We start from the raw sequence: 26,726 nt of genomic DNA, 5'->3' as shown, positions 1-26,726 counted from the left end.
CTACTATATTTATATATAAAATCTTTAGACTTCTCTGTATATTTTTTATTTTTTTTAATAATTCTTCTTTATATATCAAATCTTTAGACTAACAAAAATATATTTTTCTTTTTCTTATTTGTTAACACCTACTGTATGTTAGAATATAGAAAACACCTATTATATGTTATGATATTTTAGTCTTTTCATATTTTTTTCATTTTTTCTTTCTTTTTTATAGAATTTTGTCATTTTCTCTTTCTTCTTAATTTTTTCTATTTATGTTTTCTCTCTTTTTCTTTTCAGAATTTTGTCATTTTTTCTTTCTTTCTTTTTTATTTTTTCTATTTACGTTTTCTTTTATGTTTTTCATATTATGATATAATAAATATCTATATATAAAATCTTTAGACTAGCAAAAATAGATTTTTACCCTTGGTTGACACCTATTATATGTTATTATATATTAGGGTATGTTTGGTTTATCTTTTCAATTTTTATTTTCAAAAGATTAGAAGTCTGAAAATATGTTTATTTTGACTTTTTATTTTCTGCTTTTAACGAATAAAAACATATTGAAAATGCGTTTTTAAGAGGAGATGTATTTTTATATTTGTTTAAAATTACATTCCTTACCACCGAATTTTTATTTTATCCAAAATGAGATTTTTAGATTCAACTTAAAACGAGATTTTATTGTTTACAATTTTTTTTTGTTTGGGAAAATATTTTTACTGAAAATAAAAACAGAAATTTAACAAACGCATTTCTATCACAATTTTCTATTTTCAGTGAAAACAAAAAACAACCAAACCAAACACGTTTTTTAAATTTTTTTCATTTTATCTTTCTTTTCAGATTTTTATCATTTTTGCTTTCTTTCTTTTTTTTTCTCTTTCTTTGTTTTTAGAATTTTGTCATTTTTTCTTTCTTTCTTTTAAGTTTTTTTCTATTTACGTTTTCCCTCTATCTCTTTTCAGAATTTTGTCATTTTATCTTTCTTTCTTTTTTATTTTTTCTATTTAAGTTTTATTTTTTCTTTGTTTTCTTTTATGTTTTTCTTTTTCTTTTTACATTTTTTCTTTCTTTTTTTTTTATTTTTTCCTTTATACTTTCATATTATCATAAAATAAACATCTATATATAAAATCTTTAGACAAGAAAAAATATATTTTTATCCTTTTTTATTTATTGACGCCTATTGTATGTTAGGATATTTTAGTTTTTTCAAGTATTTTTGTCCTTTTCTCTTTCTTTCTTTTCAGAATTTTTCCATTTTTTCTTTCTTTCTTTTTTGATTTTTTTCTATTTACGTCTTATTTTTCTTTGCTTTCTTTTATGTTTTCTTTTTATATCTTTTTTATTTTATATTTTTTTATACTTTTATATCATGATAAAATAATTTTTTATTATAAAATAATATTTTGTCTCTGTTTAATAACTTTATATATAAAAATTTTGTTGATTAATATTTATAGAATAAGGTTGAATATCAGTTTTACATAATTATACAATAAATATTTTTACATAAATAACGTTAAAAAAACAGTGTTGAATTTTTTACATAAATACATCATAAATATATTGAAATAAAATTTATTAGATGAAAACATGTAAGAGCATTAACAATAATTTTAATTTTCTAATCAGGATTTGATTGAACTATTTTTTTATTGAATATTCTAATTGTTTTTTAGTTTTTAAAGAATATAAATAGCTAATTGTGCTTGTTTTAAAATAAATAATAATAATAATTTTATAAGTAGGTATATTTTGAGTTAGGTACAATGTTAGGTGAGAGAAATAGCTTTCACCAACCAAAAGTGAAGGAAATAGCAGGAAATGGACCGACTTAAGGGAAAGCCCAGCCCAATTCATCGGATGGTCATGGGTCCAACAAATGGACTTTTGAGCTGGATTACTTCATAGGGCAACCCCCAGCGTAAAGTAGCCTGCCTAAACCGATCAAGGATTTTTTTTTATTTAATTTAATTAAAATACACTTGTGGACTTATAGTTTTGTATTAGTTAAATTGTTGCGTAGGAAACTTAAGTTTGGTAATTTTTAATCAGGTCTTTGAAAAAAATCAATATGATCCTTAAATTCATTTGTTTTTTTAATTAGGACCAAAATTACTATAAATATTGTCATATTGAAATGACATGGGACAAAATCCTTCAACTAATTGAACAACTAAAATCACACAATTAAGATATGTGGAGGATCTAATTCATGCAATCAAAAATTATGAGACTAAAATTATAAAATTACAATACCCAACGAACTAAAAATATAATTAAGCTTAACTATTTCAATACAAATTGTCTCCATTTTGATTGAAAATAAAATATTGTATTAAAAATCTTAAAGCTAGCTCTAAGGTTGTAATTCCATGTGGAATAATCAATGGTTAGAAGTGTTGCACTTGTCCATGCTTCTTGTTGGAAGGCAAACTAGTCAAATGTCTAGTAGACATAGCAACGCGACAAACGGGAATGGATATGTTGTTTTTCGTTCCTGTTTTCATTTTCCAAAATCGTTCTCATCCACAATCTTCAATTGAGTATGAGTTTTTTTTTTTCTACACAACAAACTAAGTGATGGAACCCATAGGGTCGGTGTAAATGTGTTTTTTTTTAATCAATGGTGTAAGGGTATAATGTTATGTTACATTCACATGAGAGAAAATGATTTATTTAAAAAAAAATTAATGTTTGATTTTTATCATATATAAAATTTTATTGAACTAACAGTAATCATATATTTTTAATGAGATTAATTTCTGAGCTAGTAGATTACGGGATACTTGTGGACTTTGAACTTGAAAAAAAAAAAACTAAGTCATGGGTCAAAGAAGGAACGAAGAGGCAATGATTATTTTACTACACAATCAACAAATAAATAAAGGGTTAATTTAAAGATTTTTTTCAACTTGGTTAAAAGGGAATTAGGGAGAGGAAATGGAATTAAACGAGCCATTTGTTTTGTCATGCTTGTTTTTTCTCAATGCGGGGTTGGTTTAATCGCTTCCCAAAAATTGTTTTTTGCTTATAGACAACAAAACTATAATAGTTTTGTTATAAGGAGTGGGAGAGTGAATCGATATTGTGCACACATAAGAAGGGATAAAATAAAGTAATATGAACGTCCGTGGGAGAATTTAAAATTAGGTGATATATAATCTTAATTGAAACTTTTATCTGGAACATTATTTTTTAGAGCAAATTACATTCACCTCTCATGTGTTTATTACTTATTATACTCATATTCCCTCATTGTTGAACCCCTGTACAAACCTCCCCTAACTTTTGGGGTTTTGTTACACAGACACCCCTCATACTGCAATACACTTTTTTTATGTTAACTCCAAATCATTATGCATTGCACACATGCTTGTTCAATGAAAAAATTAGACAAAATTACCTTCATCTTCTTAAGCACCCCAAATACTCAACCCGAGTTTAACTTCAAATCCCAGCATGGGTTTAACGTCAAGTAGTGAAAGTCAAATAGTCAATTCTAAAAACCATTAAACATAATAAGATGTTATCACGGTGAAAACATATTAAACATTTTATTATGTTTTGTTTTGTTATGATTAATTTTCATAAAAAAATCTAGTTTCCAATTATATTTTTTTCATTCATAAAATACTCAAATTTGATATCTTAATTAAAAGAATTGAGTCTAATTCTACTTAAACTAACAACTTATTGATTAAGAAGATATTATTAATTGTTAATTATTTGTATTAAATTAACTCTACTTATTAAATTATTGTTCACAATTTTTGGAACTAAAAACTTATGACTTTAAATTTCATGTATTGTTAATGTAAATTATTCTATACTATTAAGCAACTAAAATTTATAATGAATAATTGATGTATTTTTAAAATAATTATTATAAAAATTAAGAAAATATTGATTTATGATTGGAGAAATATTGACACCATATGGTGGGGTTATTCGGATACTGAAGGTAACCTTGTTAAAGTTTTCTCTAGGAGACTGAACTTCTACTCTATTCTTGAAGCGGAAGTTTGGGTAATGTTTTTTGTGTTGAGAATGGTGGAAGAAGCTGCAAGAAGATTATTTCAGAATTTGGTTGCTTGGAGGCTCTTAAAATAACGAATACTTATGTGCTGACACTCCTTTTATCCAGTTTGACTTTTCAACTTAATAGTGTGATTCATGTTTCTAGGGAGTCAAACATGTTAACAAATTCCTTTGCAAAATATGGTTTGACTAGTAGCTTTTTCTCAATCCCAGATTTAACTAAAAACTGTTTTTTATAAAGGATACGATATAACTATTTATTTTTTGAATAATAATTAATTTAGTTCTATGGCGCTTTGCCCATATCATTCCATATATATATATATATATATACTCTCAATTTAAATTGGAAGAATTTGTAACAAAAAAATGGAACAACTTATTAAGTTTACAGATATCAAAGTATATCGTCTTCTAGTTAGATTGAAAAATTTAAGAGAGGTAATTATATTATAAAATCTCTACTAAAACAGAAAAGAAAAGAGCCAGGTCTAGATATTATGATAATTTAAAATCAAGAAAATTTCACTCTTCCAAGCTAAAGGAAAATAAAAATTATAGTTATTTATTATTATAGATTGATGTTAACATTTTTATCTTTTATTTGAGTTTATATTATTATTAATATTTTTTTAAAAATTGATATTTGATGTTTGGCGACAAAAAAACATAGGTGACAGAGGAAAGAAGATTCAAGGTTTAGAATGGAGAGAAGTGTTTCTTTCCGCCATCTCCGATCCGAAGCAAAGCTTATGCAAACGTAGTTCTCGCCCTTTTCTGGTTCACCTTTCCCCTCCCTCCCCAACGACACCCCATCAAATCAAAATCCAATCTCATATACATACATACATACATACATACACAACATCTACTTACAGTTACAACTAAACTAGAGAAAAAAAGAAATCTGTAATTAACAAACAGATCCATTTCTCTCTCCTTCAAAAAATCTCGCTTCTCTTCAATTTTCGGCCAATACCCTTCAAAACCCTAATCCTCTATCTCCTATGTTCCGCCCCGTTTTTTCCATTTCTGGGATGATGTATTTACATTTGGGCCTCTATCTGTGCATGCTTTCCGTGTGCTGCTCTGCGACTATGTCGTCTTCTTATTCCTTCGCGTCGCGCCGTTCGATCCTTCGAGAGGTTAACGACAAAGGCAAAAGTGGTGGTGGTGATCATCCCGATTATGCCGTTGAGCTGAACGCCACGAATTTCGATGCTCTTCTCAAGGACACCCCTGCTACTTTCGCCGTTGTTGAATTCTTTGCCCATTGGTTAGTAGTTATGATTTCTATTAAGTTGTTGTATTTTATGTGTTTCTGGTCGTAGAATTGTTTGAACTCTCTTCTGGGTGTTATAAAGTTCGGGTTTTTGTGGATTTTACTTTAAGGGTAGGAGTGCTTTTTATTTGTTTTTTTGTTCTGGGTTATTTGATGGAAAGGAGGGATGCCCTTTGATCTGCAAATTGGATCTGCAGTAATAGTAGTGAAGGGCGATGGATTCATGATGTATATTAATGGAAGGGTTTTGGAAATTTGGTTGATTGGTTTGTTGAGTTTGCTTTTTACAGAGAGGTGGTGTTTTCTATTGTTACTAGTAGTCCAGTTAAGGTAAGTGGAGCTGTAGAGAAACAGTCAGGGGAGCTCATGGTTTGTTTGTGCAATTGATGCTATGAGTAGTAAAGGGTTAAAAAAAGGCATAATACAGTGTGGTATAGTATCAACTATCAAGGCTTCAATTGAAAATGGTCTTTTTTTGTTCCATTCACTTTGTTTCCTCCTCTTTCATACCTCTATGAGTTAATTTGAATAAACTCATAGGAGAGTATAATGAATCCAACTTCTCAAATAGGTTGAAAATTTAAAATCAATTTGGTGCATGTTTGATCAAAGATTATTTCAATATTTCTAGAAAATAATATTTTATTTCCCAAAAGCTCTCTTTGAAAACTGGCAAAAATGTGGGATTATTTCTCTGAAATAAAATTAATATACACCTCAACTTATAAGAAATTCTCATTTCTGTTGTGACCCTTTCTTCTCTGACAGGTGCCCTGCGTGCAGAAATTATAAGGTATTATTTGCTAAAAAGAATAATTAATTTATTGGGCTTTTTTTCAATGAATATTTCAACTCATCATTATTATCTCACTGGAATTTTACTGCAGCCTCACTACGAAAAGGTCGCCAGATTATTTAATGGACCTGATGCAGTGCATCCAGGAATCGTATTAATGACAAGGGTTGATTGTGCATCAAAGGTGCGTGCATCTTATCTTACTTTCTTAATAAGGATAAGGACTTACGGTGAGGTTTAATGCTTATATTTTATACTAAACATGCCCTGGTGATTTGTACCTTTCTGTTCAATTTTTTGGCAGCACAGATAAATACTAAGCTATGTGATAAGTTTTCTGTTGGTCATTATCCTATGCTTTTTTGGGGCTCTCCTTCTAAATTTGTGGGTGCTGGTTGGGAACCTAAACAAGAGAAAAGTGATATACGTGTGATTGATGATGCACGCACTGCTGATCGGTTGCTTAATTGGATCAACAAGCAATTAGGCAGGTATGAGGTATAAATAAATTCATTGTTGATACAGTTATGAAATGGTAGGTGAATATTTTATTTAAACCAGATGATGTATATGAATTTTGGTTATCAACATTGTAGACATATAATGGACTACAAACTAGACAATAGGTAGTATGGAAAAATCAAAGTTCCAAGTGCAATAGTCTAGAATTATGAGGAAGCATTTCAATTGCCTCTGATGGAACCTGAAAATTGTCATCATATATTTTGCTTAAATCTGATGGAAATTATGTGCAACTTATAATGTTCATATGTTGCAGTTCATTTGGCCTGGATGATCAGAAATTTCAAAATGAGCTTCTTTCATCCAATGTATCAGACCCTGGGCAGGTCCTTTTCTTCACACGCCCACATATTTGATTTCCTTTCGTTTTATATTTGAAGGTACTGACTTATATGGTATGCATGACTTGGATAGATTGCAAGAGCTATCTATGATGTCGAAGAGGCAACTTCTACAGCTTTTGACATCATCTTAGAGCACAAGGTAGATTATTTATTTTCCCTGATTGGTCTTTTGTGCTCATTCTTTTGGTCCTTTTAGATGTTAGTACAAATACTTTCTGTTTGGCAGATGATAAAACCGGGAACTCGTGCTTCACTTATAAAGTTTCTTCAGCTTTTAGCAGCTCATCATCCTTCTAGGAGGTAAGATGAACCTTTTACTGATCCGTCTGATCCTTTCTTCTCTGCCCTGTATTTAGTGTCATTTTTTTTGTGTTATATTTTTTTTTTCAGATGCCGGAAGGGTACTGCTGAATTTCTTGTGAGCTTTGATGACTTGTACCCAACAGATTTTGGGTCAACTAATAAGCAGGAAGATGATAAGAGTTCAGTTAGGAACCTAAAGATTTGTGGAAAAGATGTGCCTCGTGGATACTGGGTAGGATCTCAATCTTGTATTAAACCTTTTAGACATTTCTGTAATGTACTTCTGTTGGCTTTTGTATTTGTATTGTCTAATGTCTAATGTCTATAATATAGTCAACACTCAACTTCTGTTGGCTACTGTTATTAGATGAATCTTTGAAAGGTCTGTTCTCAGTAACCCGAATTTATGAATAGTCTATTCTTTTATTAAAGTTAGCACATTATATTATTGTTGAATTGTTACTAGAGTTGGATCTCATATCATTACTTGTTATGAAGTATTTGCAAGCAGACCTGTTTTTGAGAAAAGAAATAATTTTTAATGTCAATGAGCCATTCTATTTTGTATACTTGTGTGTATGTCATGATTTGTCCTCAAGGCTTTCCCATGAGAGGTAGGCAATCCTTTAGGTAGTTGTGGGTGGCTGTTGCAACATGCTGAGAACTTTTCCTTCTCTGACTTGCTTTCTATACTTTTTGCATCTTGTGTTCAGAGCACTGGTATCTGAGTATTTCCTCCGTTAATCTAAAGTAAATTAAGTTCCTATCATCATCCAATCCTGGTCAGCAAGCAGAGAGGGAGACAGAAGAAGATGAAAGTATGTCTAGGGTCTCCTAAAAAGAAAAGGAAAGCAGTGAGCCAAAGTAGGTGAAAAATACAACCAAAGTGTCCAATTTCTATGCTTTTCACTTTCAGTAGTGAAAATTCCCTTGAAACAATCTTGAGAAGGCCAAAACATTTTCATATCATGTAACAAGTGTAAGGGACAAACCTGGAAAACATGGGTAACCCTCCCCAACTACACCATAAGACTGCATAATGGGTTGCATATAATGCTTCTGCATGGAAAACTTTCACCCTTTTTTATTTTTTTTGTGTGTGTGTGTAACAAATGTAAGGGAAAATCCTGGAAAATATAGACATTCATCTCCACATACACTATATAACTGTAAAATTGTCAAACTTCCCCATCTGGAAGATTCTATTGTTAACTGCTCATTTCTTGTAAATGAACAAACTTCATTCTAGCTTGGCAATTACCCCTACAAAGAATCATATAACTGCCAATAATATAGTCATCTTGTAATCATTGCGAAAAATAAAAGCTTGTTATGACTTATTTGGGGAGTTGTTGTATTCTCTTTTTCTAAGCCTATGTTCAATGGGATTTGAAGATGAAGTTACATACATACATGCATATTGTGTTAAGTACATTTTATTATAATTCATAATGTTGTCTTCACTAATTAAACTTTGAATTTACTTTGCATGAGAACATTCCTGATTGTTTTGATTTATTTGATTTTTCTTTTGCAGATGTTCTGCCGTGGCAGTAAGAATGAAACCAGAGGCTTTAGGTAATACTTTACCTTCCATGTTTTGTCTAGTTCCATATCCAATCAACATATTCAACTTCCTCATATCAACTACCCTTGTTTTCATTTAAAATTAAGTTGGTATCCCACTGAGTCGTTTCACTCCTGTCACATATGATATTTTGATCTGTGACTATTTTTGTATGAAAAGAAATGTGTATATACCAAGGATTAAGACCTACCTAAGTAAACCTTAGATTGTGCATTGACTGCAAGCCATTGATTACAAACCAGATTGGACCAGCTGATTTGACTGAAAACCCGGTGAATTGGTCAGGTGTTTGTCCATTTAACCAAAACTTGTTAATTTGGCCAGTCATGAACTTGTTTGAACTGTATTTTTTTTTATTTCTTATTTTTCTATTCAACTAGAACTATTGTTTTAGTCAAATAAAATGACAAGTACTAAGGGGTCTAGCTCTGTTGATTGAGCAGTGCATGTGAGTTGTTGTAAACTATCTAGTACCTGAGCTCAATTCCTACGAATCAAAAAATAAAAAATAACATGCCAAGTTACAAAGGTCCTTGTATATGATGTTTACTTACAGGTTGATATTCTTTAGCTTATTGATTTTGTTTATCTTATGGGACATATAATATGGTTATTTCATGCTAATTTAAAATTTTACCTAACTTTATTTTTTATGGTTGTGTTTGTTTATTACATAATATATTATTAGTATAATATTAAAAATATATATAGTTGATTATTTCCGGCTCTGATCAATCTGATTTTTAAAACATTTCTGCAAACCATCTCCATGACATATCTTCACTGGATAGCCTGTCTTATCTCTCTGTTATTACAGTTGTGGTTTATGGGTTCTTCTGCATTCACTCTCTGTGAGGATTGATGATGGAGAGAGCCAGTTTACATTTAATGCAATATGTGATTTTGTTCACAACTTCTTCATCTGTGAGGAATGCCGACAACATTTCTATAAGATGTGTTCAAGGTAAGGGAATTGATAGTTACTAATGCCAATATCATTCAAGGTCCTTTTCTTTCGACTCTTCTAATTTTGAATTCAATTCGCAGCGTTTCTAGTCCTTTCAACAAAGCCCGTGACTTTGCTCTCTGGTTGTGGAGTTCCCATAACAAGGTAAACGAGAGATTGATGAAAGAAGAAGCATCCCTAGACACTGCTGACCCCAAATTCCCAAAGACAATTTGGCCACAGAAGCAGCTTTGCTCTTCCTGTTATGTAAGTTTTGACCAGAGGAACAACAAAATGGAATGGAACCAAGATGAGGTCTTTAAGTTTTTGACTGATTACTACGGTAAAATGCTAGCATCTCTGTACAAGGACAGGAGTATTGTCGGAAATGACGGAAGGGAAGGAGCTGTTGAAGAATTAATAGTAGCAACTAATGCAATTGTGGTGCCTGTGGGAGCTGCATTGGCTATTGCTGTTGCTAGCTGTGCTTTTGGAGCACTTGCTTGCTACTGGCGTTCACAGCAAAAGAGTCGGAAGTATTTTCACCACCTACACTCTTTAAAGAACATTTGATAATTAGGAGGGTAATGAACTCTTTCAAAATTAACTAATGACTGGGTCCTGAAGAATTAAAAGGGGGGGGGGGGAATAAGGAGAGAGAGATTGTGTTCTCGAGTTGTTGAGAGATTCTTCATATTAATAACTTATTTTTTGTTTTGTTTGCATAATGTTTCAGGCCTAGAAGAACGTTTTAGTAGGAATTGTAGACAAGTACACTTCAAGGCATATGAGGTGCATAGCAGCTTTTATAGGCATCCAATTATTATGGTCTCACTCCAAAGAGTCTTGCAAAAGTTCCTTTTTGAATCTATCCTTAATAGAATGTACAGAATACAATTCTTGATTTGGAGACCATTACTGATCAGTGCTATTTTCTTTCACTTTTTTGGCGTTGAGTTCACATCTACTATACAACCTAGGAATTTGGGGTAAAGGAGCACATGACATGTAACGAATTTGGGGTAAAGGAGCACATGACATGTAACATTTTTGTTTTGTAATTTGGGATTATTTTTTCAATATCAAAGTAACTGTATAAGCTATAAAGCATGAATTACATTATTGTCTGGTTCACTTTTACTGAACATTTGAATGAAATCACAAAAGTCTAAAAGATTTTCATTTGATGGGTCTCTTTGGTTCGGTTCAGTTTTCTAAAAGGTTTCCGCGGTTTAATTTAATTTAATTTTATTAGTTCCATCATCCATGCTACTTATTGAATTACTTCAAATCTGCAAGACGTAATCATCTGTAAATGATTTTTATTAAGACAAATTTTAGATGGCAGATATTTAGGTTTTTGTGGCAATACTTTTATATTGAAATTGTATTTCTATAACATGCATAGTAAAAAAATGCATTAAATTTCAGTATAAGTTACTGAGACGAAACTTCAAATTTAATTAGAAACTTATACCAAAAATACTTGAAAGAATAACATTTATAATGTCCTAAATGTCAGCCAATAGCAAATTTTAAAAATATTATAGTAAACCCGTTAATTTTTTTGAAATAGAGTTCTATTGAGAAAATAAAAAACAATGGAATTATCAGGATTGAAATTTGAAAGAATAAAATATCATTTTGAACTTTGGTTCCAGTGGCAGTTTTTGGGTGCTGTAACTTGAGTGGTGCTAGAAGTGGTCATTCCTTTGGCTGGGAGAATCATATAGTAAAGTAGAGGATAGCTAGCAGAATTTGGTAACGAAGGACTAAAGAAAAAAATGAAAACAGACCAAGGTAACAATGAATCAGAATAGGACTTAAATGCAACGATAATGAGGAAATCAAGAGATTACCGAGGGTCTATTGACTATTGACTATTGTTTATATCAATTGGAGGGCTATTCTAGAGTTGAAAAAGAGACATGCAAACATGCATATCTAGACCCTGGATAATGAGTTTCAACTAGTGACTGACAAGGATGCCAAGTGAATATTACTGCATATACAATGTCACTTTCTATGGCTTTTCATTAATTAATGACCTGGCCATACAAGTAATATGAAACTCAAAAGAAGACAGAAGAAGCTAGCATGCATCCTATAGTGAAATTAATGCCCCAAAAGTACCCTACCTAACTTTCATTGCAATATATACAAGTCATCCATTTTTCATATCTACCCTTGTAATTTTCTCTATTTAAATATAAATTTCTATCTATACATCTGAACAATTCCAATCAGTAAGCAGAAACAGAAATGTAAATGTATAACTTGCTGCTGCCAAGACTTCCCGAAGAGTAGGTTATAGCAAAGGGACTTGGTAACACAAGTGGCATGCAATGCCTCTTATGAGAGCTACAACAACTGTTGCACATCTGGATTTCAGTGTCCCCATCCCTTAGCAAACTCGAGGTTCTCGGGGAAGTTGTCCCCATCTAATTTACATAAAAAATCAGAAGACAAAGTGCAGCATCTCAAGGCAAGAGCTTTTCATAATTCATTTACTTCAGGTGGCTACTGGCTACGATATTTTTACAGTACATGTATGACATGAGGCTGAGGCTGAGACTGCAAATCTGCTTGCTCACTTTCATCGTCAGATGAACTGGCCGAGGCATTAAGATGCTCCTAACAGTTACAAATTGCCAAGCAAAAATACAAGAGACTTTCATTATATGTAATTAGATGATTCATATGATATAGTGAATCTGAATCATGGGAAAGAGACAAAGGGTTAACCCATGGTAGAGTAAGAGGTAGAGACTTACTCGATTTTGTCTCCGATGCCGCTGGATTAATGCAACTGCTCTAACCATGAAGTATATAGGAAGAACAACTCCCGCAGTCCGAAATAACATCAGCTATCAAAACTCCATTAAATTGAATAAACCTTGGTAAGTAAGAGTACGATCTATGTGCTTGCTAAAATTATAAGTAGAATTATGCAAAACGTACCAAAAAGAGTGGGAAAGAATACTCCTTGTTTCCACTGATTACAAGGGGAAGTGTATGTCTTAAAATCAGAAGAACCATGAACTGTACAAAAGCAATGAAGATTAGGAAATTGTCATAGCCAGTAGGTGTAAAGGCATAGTGGCATACGTGCATAAGAGAAGAGAGGTTACAATGACAGCAATTGAACGACAGCAAATCAAACTTCCAGTAGCAGAGGCTGAATACTGATCATAGTTAGAAGTGGTAAGGTTCTGATCAGTGGGGACCATGCTAACCAAATGAGTACTATTCAAATCTCTTCTTGAAATCTCCCAATTTCCCCTGAAATCAGTGGGGGCACATTGGAAAATTGAAAGGTAAAAACAAGGTTCACCAAATAACTTATGGGGGAAAAATAAGAATATTGCATGGAAATTACCTAAAACTCATTGGAATACGTCCAAACTGAAATAGTGGTGGAGGAGCAGTATAGCCAGGCTTGAATTGCTGAAATTTACAATATAGAAAAATCATCACTTGTAACCAATTCAGGTGAAAAACAATATGACAAATATAAGGACTACCCACGGCAGTATAATCATTAATCAGGCTTGAATTGCTGAAATTTACAATATAGGGAAAATAACCAATTAACCAAATCAGGTGAAAAGATAAGATATAAAATGATACCCAAAAACCCAAACAATCCAGATGCTGCCAGGTATGCAGAAAGAGTAAGAGAATTAGGGATGAGAACAAATTTAAGTTTACCTGGTGGCATATCTCACATGTGGTGTCACCCTTCTCATTACACCATCGTTGTATACATCTGCGGTGGGCGTACTGCAAAAATAATCAATAAAGTGAACAAAGTTTAAGCCTTAGCTTTGGCAGGTAAAAATAAAAAATTTGATCAAGATATCCAGCAATTACTCCTTAAAGAGTTATATCAAGACCAGACAACGGTTAGAGTTAGAAAAATATCTGCAGTTAGTATATGTGCAACTAATAAAATAAAGAGTCAAACACAGCGTGTACTAATCAAATTATCTTTGTTTCCTGGCATTTCATCAAAATCCTTGGGTTTATCTTGGGTGGAAGCGAGGTCTTGTATGACTAAATTGGTAACTGACATGTTAAAATGGTAATTGTTTTCACCTCTACAAATGCAACCATATAACTGAACTACAAACACAAATAGTTTTTATTGTTATAAATAAGAAACCCGTTAAAATCACTAAAAATGTGTCCATTACAACAGAATTGGTTTTCCATTGAATTTTATAAAACGCAGATACCATGTATTCATGTTACAAATAAAACAACACAAATTAAAAGGCTTAATCACTTTTACAAATCAAAACATACGATTATGAATATAGACCAGTAAAAGAACTAACCTTCAAACTACCACGACAAGAGCAGGGTGTCTCCATATTGGAATCTTCATCATCATCATGACATATCCTGCATTCTACCACCTTCCCTGGAAATTTGATATCATCCACACCCATCTTCATCAAATTGAGATCAATTTTTGCATCATTCCCCGCAGAGGATGCAGCCAGTATTGACCTATTTCTGCTTTCAAGTGCAGCTTCTAATGTGGACTCAGTAAGCAATCGATCAACCAGCAACTCAAAGTGATCCCCCATCTTTAAATACCACAATTCACTACCACACTCCAAGGAATTCTAGATTCTGTGTATCTAAACCAACCTCTAGGCCAAGTAAATATCCTTCCTACAGAAATTCTGGAAATGAAACCCACATGCAAGTAAAGAAACAAAAAAAGCATGTTAGCAACATCGAGAAGCATATTTAGAAAGGGTCAATTTTTCCATTTGGGTGCTCATAAAATTGGCGAATTTTTATCTTCATGCAGATATTCCCAGTTAGCTGGACCCCACATAATGCTTGTTGAAATAGGGAGATCAATATCATAAACACAAAGGTCCAAAAGTGGAACAAACACACCCCATCCACAACAACAACATTGATTTTAAAAAAGTTAATCGAATCTCAGAAACGGTTGCAAACACCAACACAACTGACAAATTAAACTGAATCAATTAATTTCAAAATTCAATGTCAGAAAAATGAGGAATTTGTATCATTTATAGTGAAAAACGCAGCAACTTAAAAAATAAATAAATAAATAAAAAGGATACGCCCCCAGTAAGTCCAAAGACATTAGAGAGAAAAGAAAGTACCCACCCAGAAAAAGGTTAAGGGGAGATACCCAGATGAAAAAAACGGAACAAGAGAACAAAAAACGAGCACCTTTAGTCACAGAATGACTTAAAAAGAGAAAAGAAGCATCGGAATTGAAAAGGGATGGGGTGGAAAGGGAATGGGAATCTTACAAGAAGGGGATCGCATTTGGTTGAAGCTAAGAAAGCCAAGGCTTTTATCTTTCAACTCTTGGAAGTGATGATAAAAAAGGAAAAAAGGTTAGCTTTGTAGATACTTGAGGGGAATAAGAGGTTTGGGAATGAAGCAAGAGATTGAGTGTGGTTGATGATGTGCAAAGGCAAATACAATGAGAGATGCGATGAGATTTTCCCTCGTATCGTTCGTTGTGTTTATATATAAGAATGAATGTTGTTGTTTGTGAGAGAAGAGGATGGGACCGCCATGGTTGTGGAATATGAAAATGAATCAATTCAACTCTTTCACCGTTGCGTTGCGTTGCGTTTGCTACCCCAAACTCTCTCTCCTTCGTCCTTTCTCTAGCTAACTACCTCACCCATGGGCTTAGTGTGCCATCAACGTGTCCTAACTGAATAACAATAGTTGTCACATAATCTACCATCTACAACAATAAACAGATATTAACTTTTTATTTTTTAAGATAAAAAATACTAATTTTAGTATCTTATTTTTAAGATAAAATAAGTTATCCACAGTAATAAAGTTTGGTACATATGAAAATTAAAGAAAAAAATAATACACTTTTACATTTTCATCTAATTATAAATTAATATATATGATAATTAATATTTATAATATTTATTTTTAAAATTTATACAAACGATATCTTTTTTATTGATTAAATTCATTTTTTAATGACTTAAATATGTTTTAATTTACTGCAAATATGATTCTATCTAATTTTAATTCGTGTAAAAAGATTTATTACTTTTAAATACCTAATATTTTTTTCTTAGTGTTCTATTTAAATCCTTTTTTTTATCAGCATTTTATTTAAATTTTATCATTAACTCTAACTATTTTTTTAATAAGATTGACGTAAGGTATCTATTCATTTTGTTAATGATTAATATTTATAAAAAAAAAATCTCATTATCTACCTTTAGTGAAATATTTCTTATCAATTATTATATTTTTTTCTGCTATAAAATTTAAACTTAAAACCTTTTTTTAAGGTAATCAAATTTAATAACACTTTGGAACAATCACTTGTTATTTTTAGTAACTCTAGCTAATTGAGTGTTGACATACTCTACAGAATCTTGAATGAAAATGCATATAAAAAATGCTAAATTTTGCATACGACATTTTATGCATGTTTTCAGGCTTCTCTCTCTGGGGCTTGGAAGGAATGGATTGTTCATTCTTTCAGTTTCAGCATAAACAATTATGAAATAACCGCTTCTATTTGGACTTTGGAGGATGAAAGAGGAAAAACAGACATTCGTCTTTTTCAATCTTTGGTGAAGTAAAAGCTTTGTACATGGAACTGGTAGAAGAAGCCATTTGATCAAAAGCGTCACTCTATTGTATTGCATTGCTCCATTACCGACTTCAAAGGTTATAATTTACCTTTTTTTTTATACTTCTTCAAATTTATTGAAATTACACATGATACATATATATTTATATTTACATTGCTTTAACCTATTTTTATCTATTGTTAAAGAGTATACGTTATCATATTATATTTATATTATTATGCAAAATTAAGGAATGTGAGGGTAATTTGCCCACTTTTTCATAATAAAAAATAAAACTTTTTTTAAAATATATATTGAAACATATATGCAGAACTAATGATATTAAATGAAATTGTTTTTGAAATGTAATAAGACAGAGTAGCTATGCTTGGTAACCGACTGCTTTATTTATTCGATCCCTCAAGGTTGATCATATACTTGAGGAAATAGAAACCAGGCAATCAATTCCTTAAATTATAAAAAAAAAAAAAAAAAAAAAACCCATTGTGACAATCATACATTGATATTATGTTTGAAGGATTTCCTGGACAGACATGATGACAATTGCTCTAATGATAAAATTGCACACTTTTTTTAAACAAAAACTTATTCTTAAGTTTAAGAACCCAATAACTTCTATTTGAGACGCTCTAATTTTTTTTTATATAAATGTATAAAATAAATAATACACGCGGAAATTTATCAATTTATATTGTATCTTTTGTTCTGTTTTTATTCTTGGCACATCTTGTGCTAGACTTAGAATGTTGTTAATAAATCTGTTTTAATTTGCTTATTTTTATAAAAACGAATCTGCTTTGCTTATAAAAATTATGATAAATTTATTAATTTTTATAATATTTTTTTAAAAAAAATCATACTAATATTTTTTTTTATAATTTGACAATATAAAAAGTTTTACAGTGAAACTTTATTAAATCCAAGTCTATATAATCATGGCCAGACAAAAATTGAATAGAGATCAGCTCCAAACAAAAGGAAACCAGATACTTGTTGACACATAGTAGTACGATGCAAGACAATTAATTAATTTCCTTTGACTTACGACATTTTCCATTTTATATATGATTGATTTCCATGATGTTATTTTCCTCCATCACCAACCCCATAAAGTAAAAACAATAAAAATGTAAATAATTCTCTCTTATTAATTATGCTTATGTAAAGCTTTATGCTAAAGTGAAAGTTAAAGTATCAGCCGTGATATAAGATAAAAATAAAACATAACACGGTGAAGTATCGTGTTAGTAAATAAATAAATAAAAGCTAAAGTTTTAAGACTGATTCACTTTTAAAAAAAACATTAGTAAGTCTTAACTTTAAGTTCCATTAAACAACATTAAATTAAATATAAAAGGATTTTAATTAGACCATTGCATGCAACCCAAGATGCCAATAAATAAAAACACGAGTCTAGTACTTGAATCAAATGACAGTTAGCGTCAATGCGTCATTGACTCTTAAACTCAAGAACATCATTGTGTACAAAAAAATTCAGTATATATATATTAGAAAACGTCAATTTAATTAGTATCATAAGAACATAAGCATTAGGTTAACCCACGACAATTATGATGTTTGACTGGTTAGGTTGGGCAAAGTCGAAGGATGTGGACTTTATTCATGCACAATGTCAATATATCCCATTTAAAATATGATCTCCATTCTCACTTTCTCTTAATTTATAAGGATATATATTTTGATTATTCGATCTGGCTCCTTTTGCTCCTGCTCCATTCCTCACTTTCTCTTAATTTATAAGGATATATATTTTGATTATTCGATCTGGCTCCTTTTACTCCTGCTCCATTCAAATCATGGAGGACTATGTAAATCTTGTGGGTACAAATAATCAGATTCGAATTATTGTGTAGGTGAACGACCAAACTAATTTAGGAGTTTATAAGTGCACGGAAAGAATACCAAAGATGGTGCCTGATGAAACTGATTTTAACTTATTTAGAAACTTTTTTAGTCAAAAGATGAAAAGCCAACATGGCCTAAAACTATAAATACGTGCTTATTGAATTATTGAGTTAGAGTTAGTAGATTTGTTAATTTGGTTTATAAATTCAAACTTTCCTGTGGCCATTATTAAAGGGAAAAAAAAAAAACTAAAAATGGCTAGTTAAATTTAGAGTTATTCTCTTAAAAGTTGAAATCATTCATGAGCTGCTAGAAGCTAACAAATGTACTAACTTTTGGACAGGTGTAGGTAACAAGAGATGTTGATATTTGCATATCAATATCATATCATGATAGTTATTTCTTGTTGCTGCAGCCTGCAGCACTGGCTTTTACCTCATTATGATATAAATTCTTCCTTATAGATGAAATCATATATAGAACAATCGCTAAAGATTATAAATAAGATGAAAGCACCACTCTAGATTATAATTTTGGATTTAACTAGAATAAAGAAAAACGGTTTCGCGTAAATTTCACGTACTCAATTTTTGGTATTGATGATCTAATTGATCACTTGATCAAGTGTGTTTGGAATAGCTTCACAACAATAAAATGAAGCAACAAACGATTTTTTTATTTTATTTTATGAGTTGGATCAATTTTCATATGTTTTGAAAACACTCAGAATCAACAACATAATTCAGGTTATTGCTCCCTTTTTTGACTTCTAGAAGATCAATCCGAAATGTAAAATTATATTTTGGAATGCATTTCTTTTTTTAGCTTCTAGACTGACATGACTAATCCAAAGATTAAAAAAACAACATTCTAAAAAGGTGCAGAAAGCAATAAACCATAATTGACCTTGACAGGGTAAGCCCAATAGCTCTCTCTAAAGGGTCGATCCATCATTTTCTATGCAGCCCAATGGCCGAACAGATCTAACTACTTTGTGTAAACCATGCACAGTAACAAATACCTCAAAAATCATATAACTACCGACTACAAATCTACAACCAAGGAAATAGAATCGACACCTATCTTTCCGTTATCACCAACATGACATTATGTGTATGGGGCAAAAATCACCCCATTTAAGGTACGCTCTTTATTTTTGTTTCCACTAATTTGAAGATCGAAATTCTGGCTCCACTGTTGCAAATCTTTGGAAGACGAAAAAGTGCTATCAAGAACCTACCATACATGACTTCATGCCACTGGTCTTGTGTAGAACAATTTCAAAAGTCAATAACAAGACAATCAATAATTTGATTTACGCATTTTAATTAAATTCGAAATTGAAGTTAGAAACTTCGAATTTAAATAAACAATACATGTTTTCACACACACACACAAATAATAGATGCACTTTATTCTATGAAATTATTTTATAATATCATCAAGTCTTAGTGTATATAGTAAATTAATTTACTCTTGTAATTCAAACTTCTATGCTAAAACTCTAAAAATCATAAGATACACGATAAAATAATTAGTTAACTTCTAAACTATTTGAGAATTTTTAAGTAAATTCCTTAATTATTTTTTTTAGATGAGTTTCTAAATAGATTCCTAAAATAAGTATACTGTTATCTTTTGGTTACTTTGCTCAAGAAGAACAAACTCAATATCACTATATCTCTTAAACCAATGATTGGTTGGTATATCAAAGACCCATTTTTTTTCTTGGTCTAAGGACTCAATTTAAAAACCTACTTAAAATTCTAAAATTTAAAAACTAACTTAATAATTTAACCAAATTTAAGACAATGTGGAAAAATATACAAGAAAAGGACCATCTCTTAATCTCCATTTAATTTTTCTATTTACGTTTTTAGTAACCAAACTTTTGGAGAAAAAAAAATAGAGTTGATATATATATATATATATATATATATATATATATATATTATAGAGAGTAACATTTATTTTTTAAAAAAACTTAATAATGGAAAAAATGGATTGGGAAAAAAATTGAGATTATATTTTCTCAAATATACATCAGTAACCTTATTCCACGAAATATACAATTCTTTTATTTGTTTTACGAAAAAAATAATTGATAGTAATAGTAGCACTAGTACTTTTTTTTATCAGTTACACTAGTACTTAAGTGGAAAAGGGCGCGTTTTCAGTATTTTTTCAAAGCAAACGAATAACGGTCTCTGTAACTACATATTCGTAAGCGTCCAATAGCAGAACGCCACGTTCAAGTTCCCAAGTCCCGCGAAATCTCGAGAGGTTCATCAATGGCGTACTCAGTCCCGCTCCTCCTCCTCATCCTCCCGTTCATCTTCTTCTCTTTCGGTCGAGCTCTTCCGCGCGAAGCCATATTCGACGCCGCCGACGTTCTCTCCGATTCGGGGTACGTTTCCATGGCCCTCACGCTCGAAATCGTCGCCGAAACCCTTCTTGAGCAGTCCCCTTCCGCCACCGTCTTCGCCCCCTCCGATTCCGCCTTCAAGAAATCCGGCCAGCCCTCCCTCGATCTCCTCCGCTTCCACCTTTCCCCGCTCCCTCTCCCGCCGGCGAGCCTCCGTCTCCTCACCGCCGGCTCCAAAATCCCGACGATGCTCCCCGGCCAGACTCTCACCGTCACCACTTCCTCCTCCGATCGCGTAACCTCGTTCAACAACATCAAGCTCACCGGATCTCCCATCTACGACGACGGTATTCTCTTAGTCTACGGAATCGATAGGTTCTTTGACCCTACCTTTCAGTTCAACAGTCAAAGACCTAGTGATAATTCCGATACCTCTTGTTCCGCGAAGAACCACACCGCGAGTGCCTCCGATTCCTTCGATCAAGCCATCCAAACCCTAAAAACCGGGGGATACTCCGCCATGGCTTCGTTTCTCGGGATGCAGCTCTCCGGCGTGGCGGATCAGAGCGGGATCACGGTGTTCGCTCCGACGGACGACACGGTGATGAGCCGCATCGGCGATTTCGGTGAGTATCCTTCGTTCTTTCGGCGCCACGTCGTGCCGTGCCGGCTCCTGTGGAACGATCTGGTGAATTTCGGCGACGGATCGGAGCTGCCGACGTTCTTGGATGGATTCGCCATCAACATCACCAGATCGGACGGCGTTTTGATTCTCAACGGAGTTCCGGTGTTCTTCCCCGACGTGTTCTTCAATGACAGGGTGGTTGTTCACGGCGTTAGTGATGTGCTGGCTGCACAAGACAGCGCCATTAAGGACAACGCGCTTCGCATTGATGATGATGATGATGATGATGATGAAATCCTGTTTGACCCTTCTGAATTTTGAGGCTATGTAAATTTTTAGTCACTGCGACCATCCAATTTCTTTTCTTTTTTCTTGTTTACTTCTCTAGTGAATAAAGATTGACCAAATAATTTCGATTGATGCTATAGCTAGCAGTTAGGGAGCATAACAGAGAACACAATGATGCATAGTACAAGGATTGATTAACTCTCTCATCCAAGGGAAAATAGGCAGAACACACTTAAAATGGATTACTGATAGGATAGGAGATCTTCAAACTACTTCTGGAGATTTTCTCTTATTGGAAGTTGGAACATATTATGTACAAATTATCGATTGATATTTTTTTTTAATCAGCCCCTGAGATTACTTCACCGCCATTGTCTAAAGTTGAATTGGGAGGAATCTTCTTTGTTGAGTGGGTGTTTAATGAATCTTTACTTCCAAACATGATAGGTTCACAATAGTAAATTCTTATTTGGATAAATTCCATAGATAAATACAAAAAAAAACACATAAAATAAGTTTGATTTCTCAAATAAATTAAAATCCACTTATATACTTAAACTTTTACTATAAAAATTCTCTCATAATTTCTCAAAAAATTTAAGTGCACAGTGAAAAAAGTTTAATTCATTTTACTTTTTTATTTTCTTCTTTTATATATATATCTATTAAATGGCTCAAGTTATAAGTGTGGTACTAGCCAAAGCAAATAGCTAGGCATGAATCTAAAGCTAAAAACAAATTAAAATGCTCTTTCTTTATATGGACAAAATGTTCTAGTACACGGAACTAGCTTTGGCTATTCTTTTCAAACTCAAAGATGCAGCTTCGCTCCACCTTTGTTTCTTCCCGTAATATAGTAGGGAATTGTAAAACAATAAAAAACTCTACTTCTTTATCAACTATTTTTTATTGTACAATCTATACTTCACTATTTGCATTTGACAACGGTAAATTTGTGGTGGTTTCTGGTAAGGATGACTTCTCAAACACTTCCCTCCTTCGGGGGCGGTTTGCATAGAGTATCCAGAGAACAAGGCATAGCAGAACACCAACCGAAATGAGGCCAAGTCCTACATTGATAATCTTGAGGTAATGGTTTAATGGAGGACAGTAGCTTGAAGTGATTTTTGTGAATGCATCCCTGACAAAATTGCAATTCTGAAGGCTAAGTAAAGGTGGAGTGTAATGTTCTAATGCATAGCTTTCATTCACCGCAGCTACTATCTGCAAATAAATCTGGGGGGTCACCCTGCCAACTGTGGTGCAAATGCCAGATTCAGATACCTCACATTCATAGTTCTTCCAAACCTGAAAGTTTAAACAACAGACTTAATGAGATTCTGTGTATATTGTTACCAGAAATAGACACTGGAATATGAATCACATGATACAAAAAATTTAGAACAATTTTAACAGTAAAACTTAAGAGATACTTCTTTTCATCCTATTTCCATATGGCAGGGGGAAAGAAAGCTAGCAAAAGCCAGGGAAGTGGCAAAGCTCAACAACCAAGAGATGAAGAAAATTACCCTTGAAGCATTGGCAGAAGAAACTTCTTGATCTGTACATTGACGCTCTTGAAACTGAGAGTCAAAAGGGTAGCATAAAGATGGCATTCTAGGCCCAGACTGATTGTAATAGCCAGGACTACCTTGTGTTTCATTTATGTTTGCAGTGGCAAAGATGAATGTATTGACAACACTTGCAATATTGTTGATCACTTGTTTACTTTGAAAGAGTGTTTTGTTTGTGGTTCTCTGATCAACACATGGGAGGACATTACTTAGTGCAGATTCAGTGCGTGGATTTGCTACCCATTCTCCCATAGCCATACAGGTATCAGAAATTGCGCTGTAATAGAAATAATTTACTCATGTCAGGTTTGGTTGTTAATGTCAGAATTTGAACAGACAGAAACTCCTATAACATAAAAATAATTGGATTTCCTTCTGATATTATCAGCTCAGGTGATTTTGTAATGGATTATGTTACAACTTTCAATTGAAGGTGATAGAAAGGGGATTGAATCCAATGAATGCCCAGAGGGAAACAAGAAAGTGAGTAGTTCCTACTAATTACTGCTAATAGGTTAAACTGAAATCTATTTAGATATAATGGCTTACTTATTAAGGATAATGAATACTCCACAAAGAATGAATGTGGTTGCAACCAGTAACCATCCAGTGATAACAAATCTGCAAAACATTTTAAAAAATCAGATAGAAGAACATACCAAGCAAGCACCCTTCGTATATATATGGGGCATGATAAACAAAGGTAATATCAATAGACCATAAACATAACTTACATGAGGATTGCATGTCGATATCCAAGGACAGACAGAACTGCAAAAAATAAGAGTCAGTTGAAACCAAGAGTTCAGGAACATAAGTATAAAATTAGGTCAACTTATTCAAGATTTTATGATCAACCCATACCAAGTCCAACAAGAGCCAGAAGAAGCATTACAGCTGCCACAACATACAAAGCTAGACGCCTACAAAATGCACATGGTTTAGCATCATACGTGGATAAAATATCAAGTTGTAGAATGAAGGGCTTTCAGTTTTATGATTGCGTACACGTCATTGAATACTCTTCGAATTTTAACTGAATTTTCATTTGTCTTCTCGGAAAGTGTGTCTGCTGCAGAATTTAGATCCACATTTAGCTTGTCAATACCATCCATGACATCAGATGGAAGAAGAATCTGGGTGACATTGATAGTTTTTGCAAGGGAGAGATACTCTGTGACATTTCTTAGAGTCTGCACTGTATAATCAGACTGATTGACAAAATAATGGAGGGTATCCAAGGCTTGACCATGGAATTTATCCTGCGCAACAGAAAGGAGGATACATCCAGTCCTGTGTGATAAAGAGACTAGGGCATGTTAGTAACCACACTCGAGTGCATGATGAATAAAACTTAGAGCTATGGCAGTAAACAGAAATTTCACATGTATTGTGCAAAAACTAATTCTTAAAATTTCACAGCAATGGAATTACCAAAAACATCATCATCGTTGGATTTTTTACACTGAAAAATGATAATAAAACATCCATGGCACATGATTTTGAATTATAAATACAGAAGAAAATCTGGGTAATCAATCATGAAAAAGCTCATTAAAGAACAATGTTTCCATATCTATTGACAAAGGGGGAAAGGACGAGGGGAATTTTGAGGATATACAGCATCCCATGAAGAAATTAACAAGGGGAACATGAAAATAGAGTCTTACGCGGCAGCAAAAGTGAATGATATAAGAAGTATAAGACAAATCCTCTGTGAATGATTTGATCCTTTGTCCTTGATGTTAATTCCCCATCCACAGCACAGATGAATCATAAGCGCCAAGCCAAATGAGATAAACCACAGGACAGCAAGAATGAAACCAGCTGCACCAGTGAATCCAACTGACTGCAGATATAATAGTTAATTGAAGTTAGAAGAGAAGAATCTTCTGAAGATAGTAGAAAAAGAGTAACTGAACAATAGACTCCAAACTTAGAAGAAACGTAATCTACAGCTGTTTATTATACAGCAGAGGCATTTGGCCATCATGACTTGAATGTGCAAAGAATTATAATGGTAGTAGGCAGGCACATAGTAAGGGTGTATTCGGATAAACATCTTAACTACGCACCTATTTAATCATCTCATTACATGAGAGATTTTGTCATAAATTTGACCAGTTACACCAAGAAACTTATTGTAATAAGCTGAAAAGAACTTATAGGAGTCAGTGTCAGAAGAGTCATTTTCACAAGTCCAAATAAGCTTCCTGAAAACTACCAAATGCTCCCTAAGACTAGGATTAAAGAAAATATCACTTATTGTAAGGCAACATGCAATAACTCATTTCACAATATGGAATTGGCACTGAGCATAGAATAAATCATCCATCCATTTTAAAACATGGTGATCAAAGAAGGAACGACGACACTTACAGCCCAATAATGCTGATCTGCAATATCCCAACCACCTCGATAGCGTTGGAATCCTCGCAGAATGTCAGGCCTATTGGTCCTGTTTGCCGCCAGAATAAGAACATCCTCACCTTTAGGCCCCGGTGCTGGAGCCACTTGTGTGAGTTCACTCTTCCATGAACCCAAATTCTCCTCTTCTTCTCCTGCAAAGTGGAAACAGACACAAAAAGAAAAAGTACTAAATAACCACACTTGTAAGCAAAGCAAAACAAAATGAAACCAAACCCATCCACAAGCCAATATGCAAACACAAGGCATCCCAAATTTCCATTTCTCCAATCCTCAATACCAAAAATTGGGAAATCCAACAAGATGGAATGAAGCAGAAGCCGTGACACCAAGTTTTGATCTTTCATTCCAAGTCCTAACCTTTCCCAAGATCCACACATAACCCATCAGCATATTCAGAAATAACAACGAATGAGAGACACGAACCTATGATAAACTTGACGGGATGGCGAATCGACCCAGTTGGAGAAAAAGCTGAAACAGAGCTTAGAAACAGTGACACGGGGAAGAGGAGCAGCAAAATCCAAAACCCATTGAAGGAAGAGGCCTTCATTATTGTGTGTTGAAACAGAGAAAAAAAAAAAGAACTCAGACTGCAAAGTAGGTGGCTTCACTTCAACTCACCCCGGCACCGCCATTTTGGACTCTAGTCCAACCCAAAAGAAGGAGTCAACAGTAACACCACCGGCCACACTAATCACGACATTCATTGAGGTGGTCGGAATCTGATAACCCTCGTGCTGAGGTTACATCTAAATAAAGAAAATTTAGCGGAACACAACAGAGAGAAACTATGATTGATGAGAGAGTCACATGGGATGGGGTGGTGTGAAGTGTGTACACAACACACATTGATGAATATTGTTGACGTGAGTGTAACCAAAAAGGCGGGTGCGGTTTTAATCATTTTAATTTGCGTAAATTATGCTTAGTTCCGTATAATTTGGGTAAAAGCAGTTTGGCCTAACTTATCATATATTTCACATTTTTAGTTAAATTACCCCCTCTCCTTCATTTTATAATTTTTATTTGCAATTCTTATTTTTAGAAAAAACTGTTTGCTTTATTTTTTTAATTTTAGAATGTAAAAAAGTACATTAATTATTTTTTCTGAAATATATTAG

The 26,726-nt window shown here is 33.0% G+C and overlaps 4 protein-coding genes across 6 annotated transcripts; 2 read left to right on the top strand and 2 right to left on the bottom strand.

The window, feature by feature from the left end:
• The first annotated feature begins 4,679 nt into the window (after nt 1-4,679).
• LOC100792834 (sulfhydryl oxidase 2) lies at nt 4,680-10,941 on the top strand. Of its 2 annotated transcripts, XM_003536592.5 has the most exons (12): nt 4,697-5,314; nt 6,089-6,113; nt 6,208-6,300; nt 6,426-6,607; nt 6,895-6,964; nt 7,053-7,121; nt 7,209-7,282; nt 7,373-7,517; nt 8,823-8,863; nt 9,691-9,837; nt 9,921-10,355; nt 10,556-10,941. In XM_003536592.5, the coding sequence occupies exons 1-12, from the start codon at nt 5,046-5,048 to the stop codon at nt 10,572-10,574; spliced, it is 1,569 nt and encodes a 522-aa protein (XP_003536640.2). In that variant the 5' UTR covers nt 4,697-5,045; the 3' UTR covers nt 10,575-10,941. The 2 variants fall into 2 exon arrangements, with proteins under 2 accessions (XP_040861900.1, XP_003536640.2); XM_041005966.1 differs by having other exon boundaries at nt 4,680-5,314; nt 9,921-10,760.
• An 887-nt stretch (nt 10,942-11,828) lies between these two features.
• Nucleotides 11,829-15,523, bottom strand: LOC100792304 (uncharacterized). Of its 2 annotated transcripts, none has more exons than XM_006589585.4 (8): nt 15,126-15,523; nt 14,160-14,513; nt 13,531-13,602; nt 13,199-13,266; nt 12,951-13,101; nt 12,781-12,861; nt 12,594-12,686; nt 11,829-12,453 (listed from the first exon to the last, which is right to left on the bottom strand). In XM_006589585.4, exons 2-8 carry the CDS (start codon nt 14,412-14,414, stop codon nt 12,358-12,360), a joined length of 816 nt encoding a protein of 271 aa, XP_006589648.1. In that variant the 5' UTR covers nt 14,415-14,513; nt 15,126-15,523; the 3' UTR covers nt 11,829-12,357. The 2 variants fall into 2 exon arrangements, with proteins under 2 accessions (XP_006589648.1, XP_003536639.1); XM_003536591.5 differs by lacking the exon at nt 15,126-15,523 and adding an exon at nt 14,977-15,096.
• Nucleotides 15,524-20,297: 4,774 nt separating this feature from the next.
• On the top strand, nt 20,298-21,733 carry LOC100814995 (putative fasciclin-like arabinogalactan protein 20). Its single transcript, XM_006589584.4, has one exon. The coding sequence runs from the start codon at nt 20,615-20,617 to the stop codon at nt 21,632-21,634; it is 1,020 nt and encodes a 339-aa protein (XP_006589647.1). The 5' UTR covers nt 20,298-20,614; the 3' UTR covers nt 21,635-21,733.
• Nucleotides 21,734-22,340: 607 nt separating this feature from the next.
• Nucleotides 22,341-26,478, bottom strand: LOC100791428 (uncharacterized). The gene is made up of 9 exons (XM_003536590.5): nt 26,029-26,478; nt 25,555-25,736; nt 24,846-25,024; nt 24,184-24,468; nt 24,040-24,098; nt 23,910-23,946; nt 23,725-23,796; nt 23,131-23,452; nt 22,341-22,909 (listed from the first exon to the last, which is right to left on the bottom strand). The coding sequence occupies exons 1-9, from the start codon at nt 26,153-26,155 to the stop codon at nt 22,520-22,522; spliced, it is 1,653 nt and encodes a 550-aa protein (XP_003536638.1). The 5' UTR covers nt 26,156-26,478; the 3' UTR covers nt 22,341-22,519.
• Between the last annotated feature and the right edge of the window lie 248 nt (nt 26,479-26,726).

Source organism: Glycine max, chromosome 10 (genome assembly GCF_000004515.6).
Source record: "Glycine max cultivar Williams 82 chromosome 10, Glycine_max_v4.0, whole genome shotgun sequence".
In the NCBI taxonomy this organism is placed as follows: Eukaryota; Viridiplantae; Streptophyta; class Magnoliopsida; order Fabales; family Fabaceae; genus Glycine; species Glycine max.
Note: the sequence above shows the minus strand (reverse complement) of the source record. Positions and strands in the feature narration are given on the sequence as shown.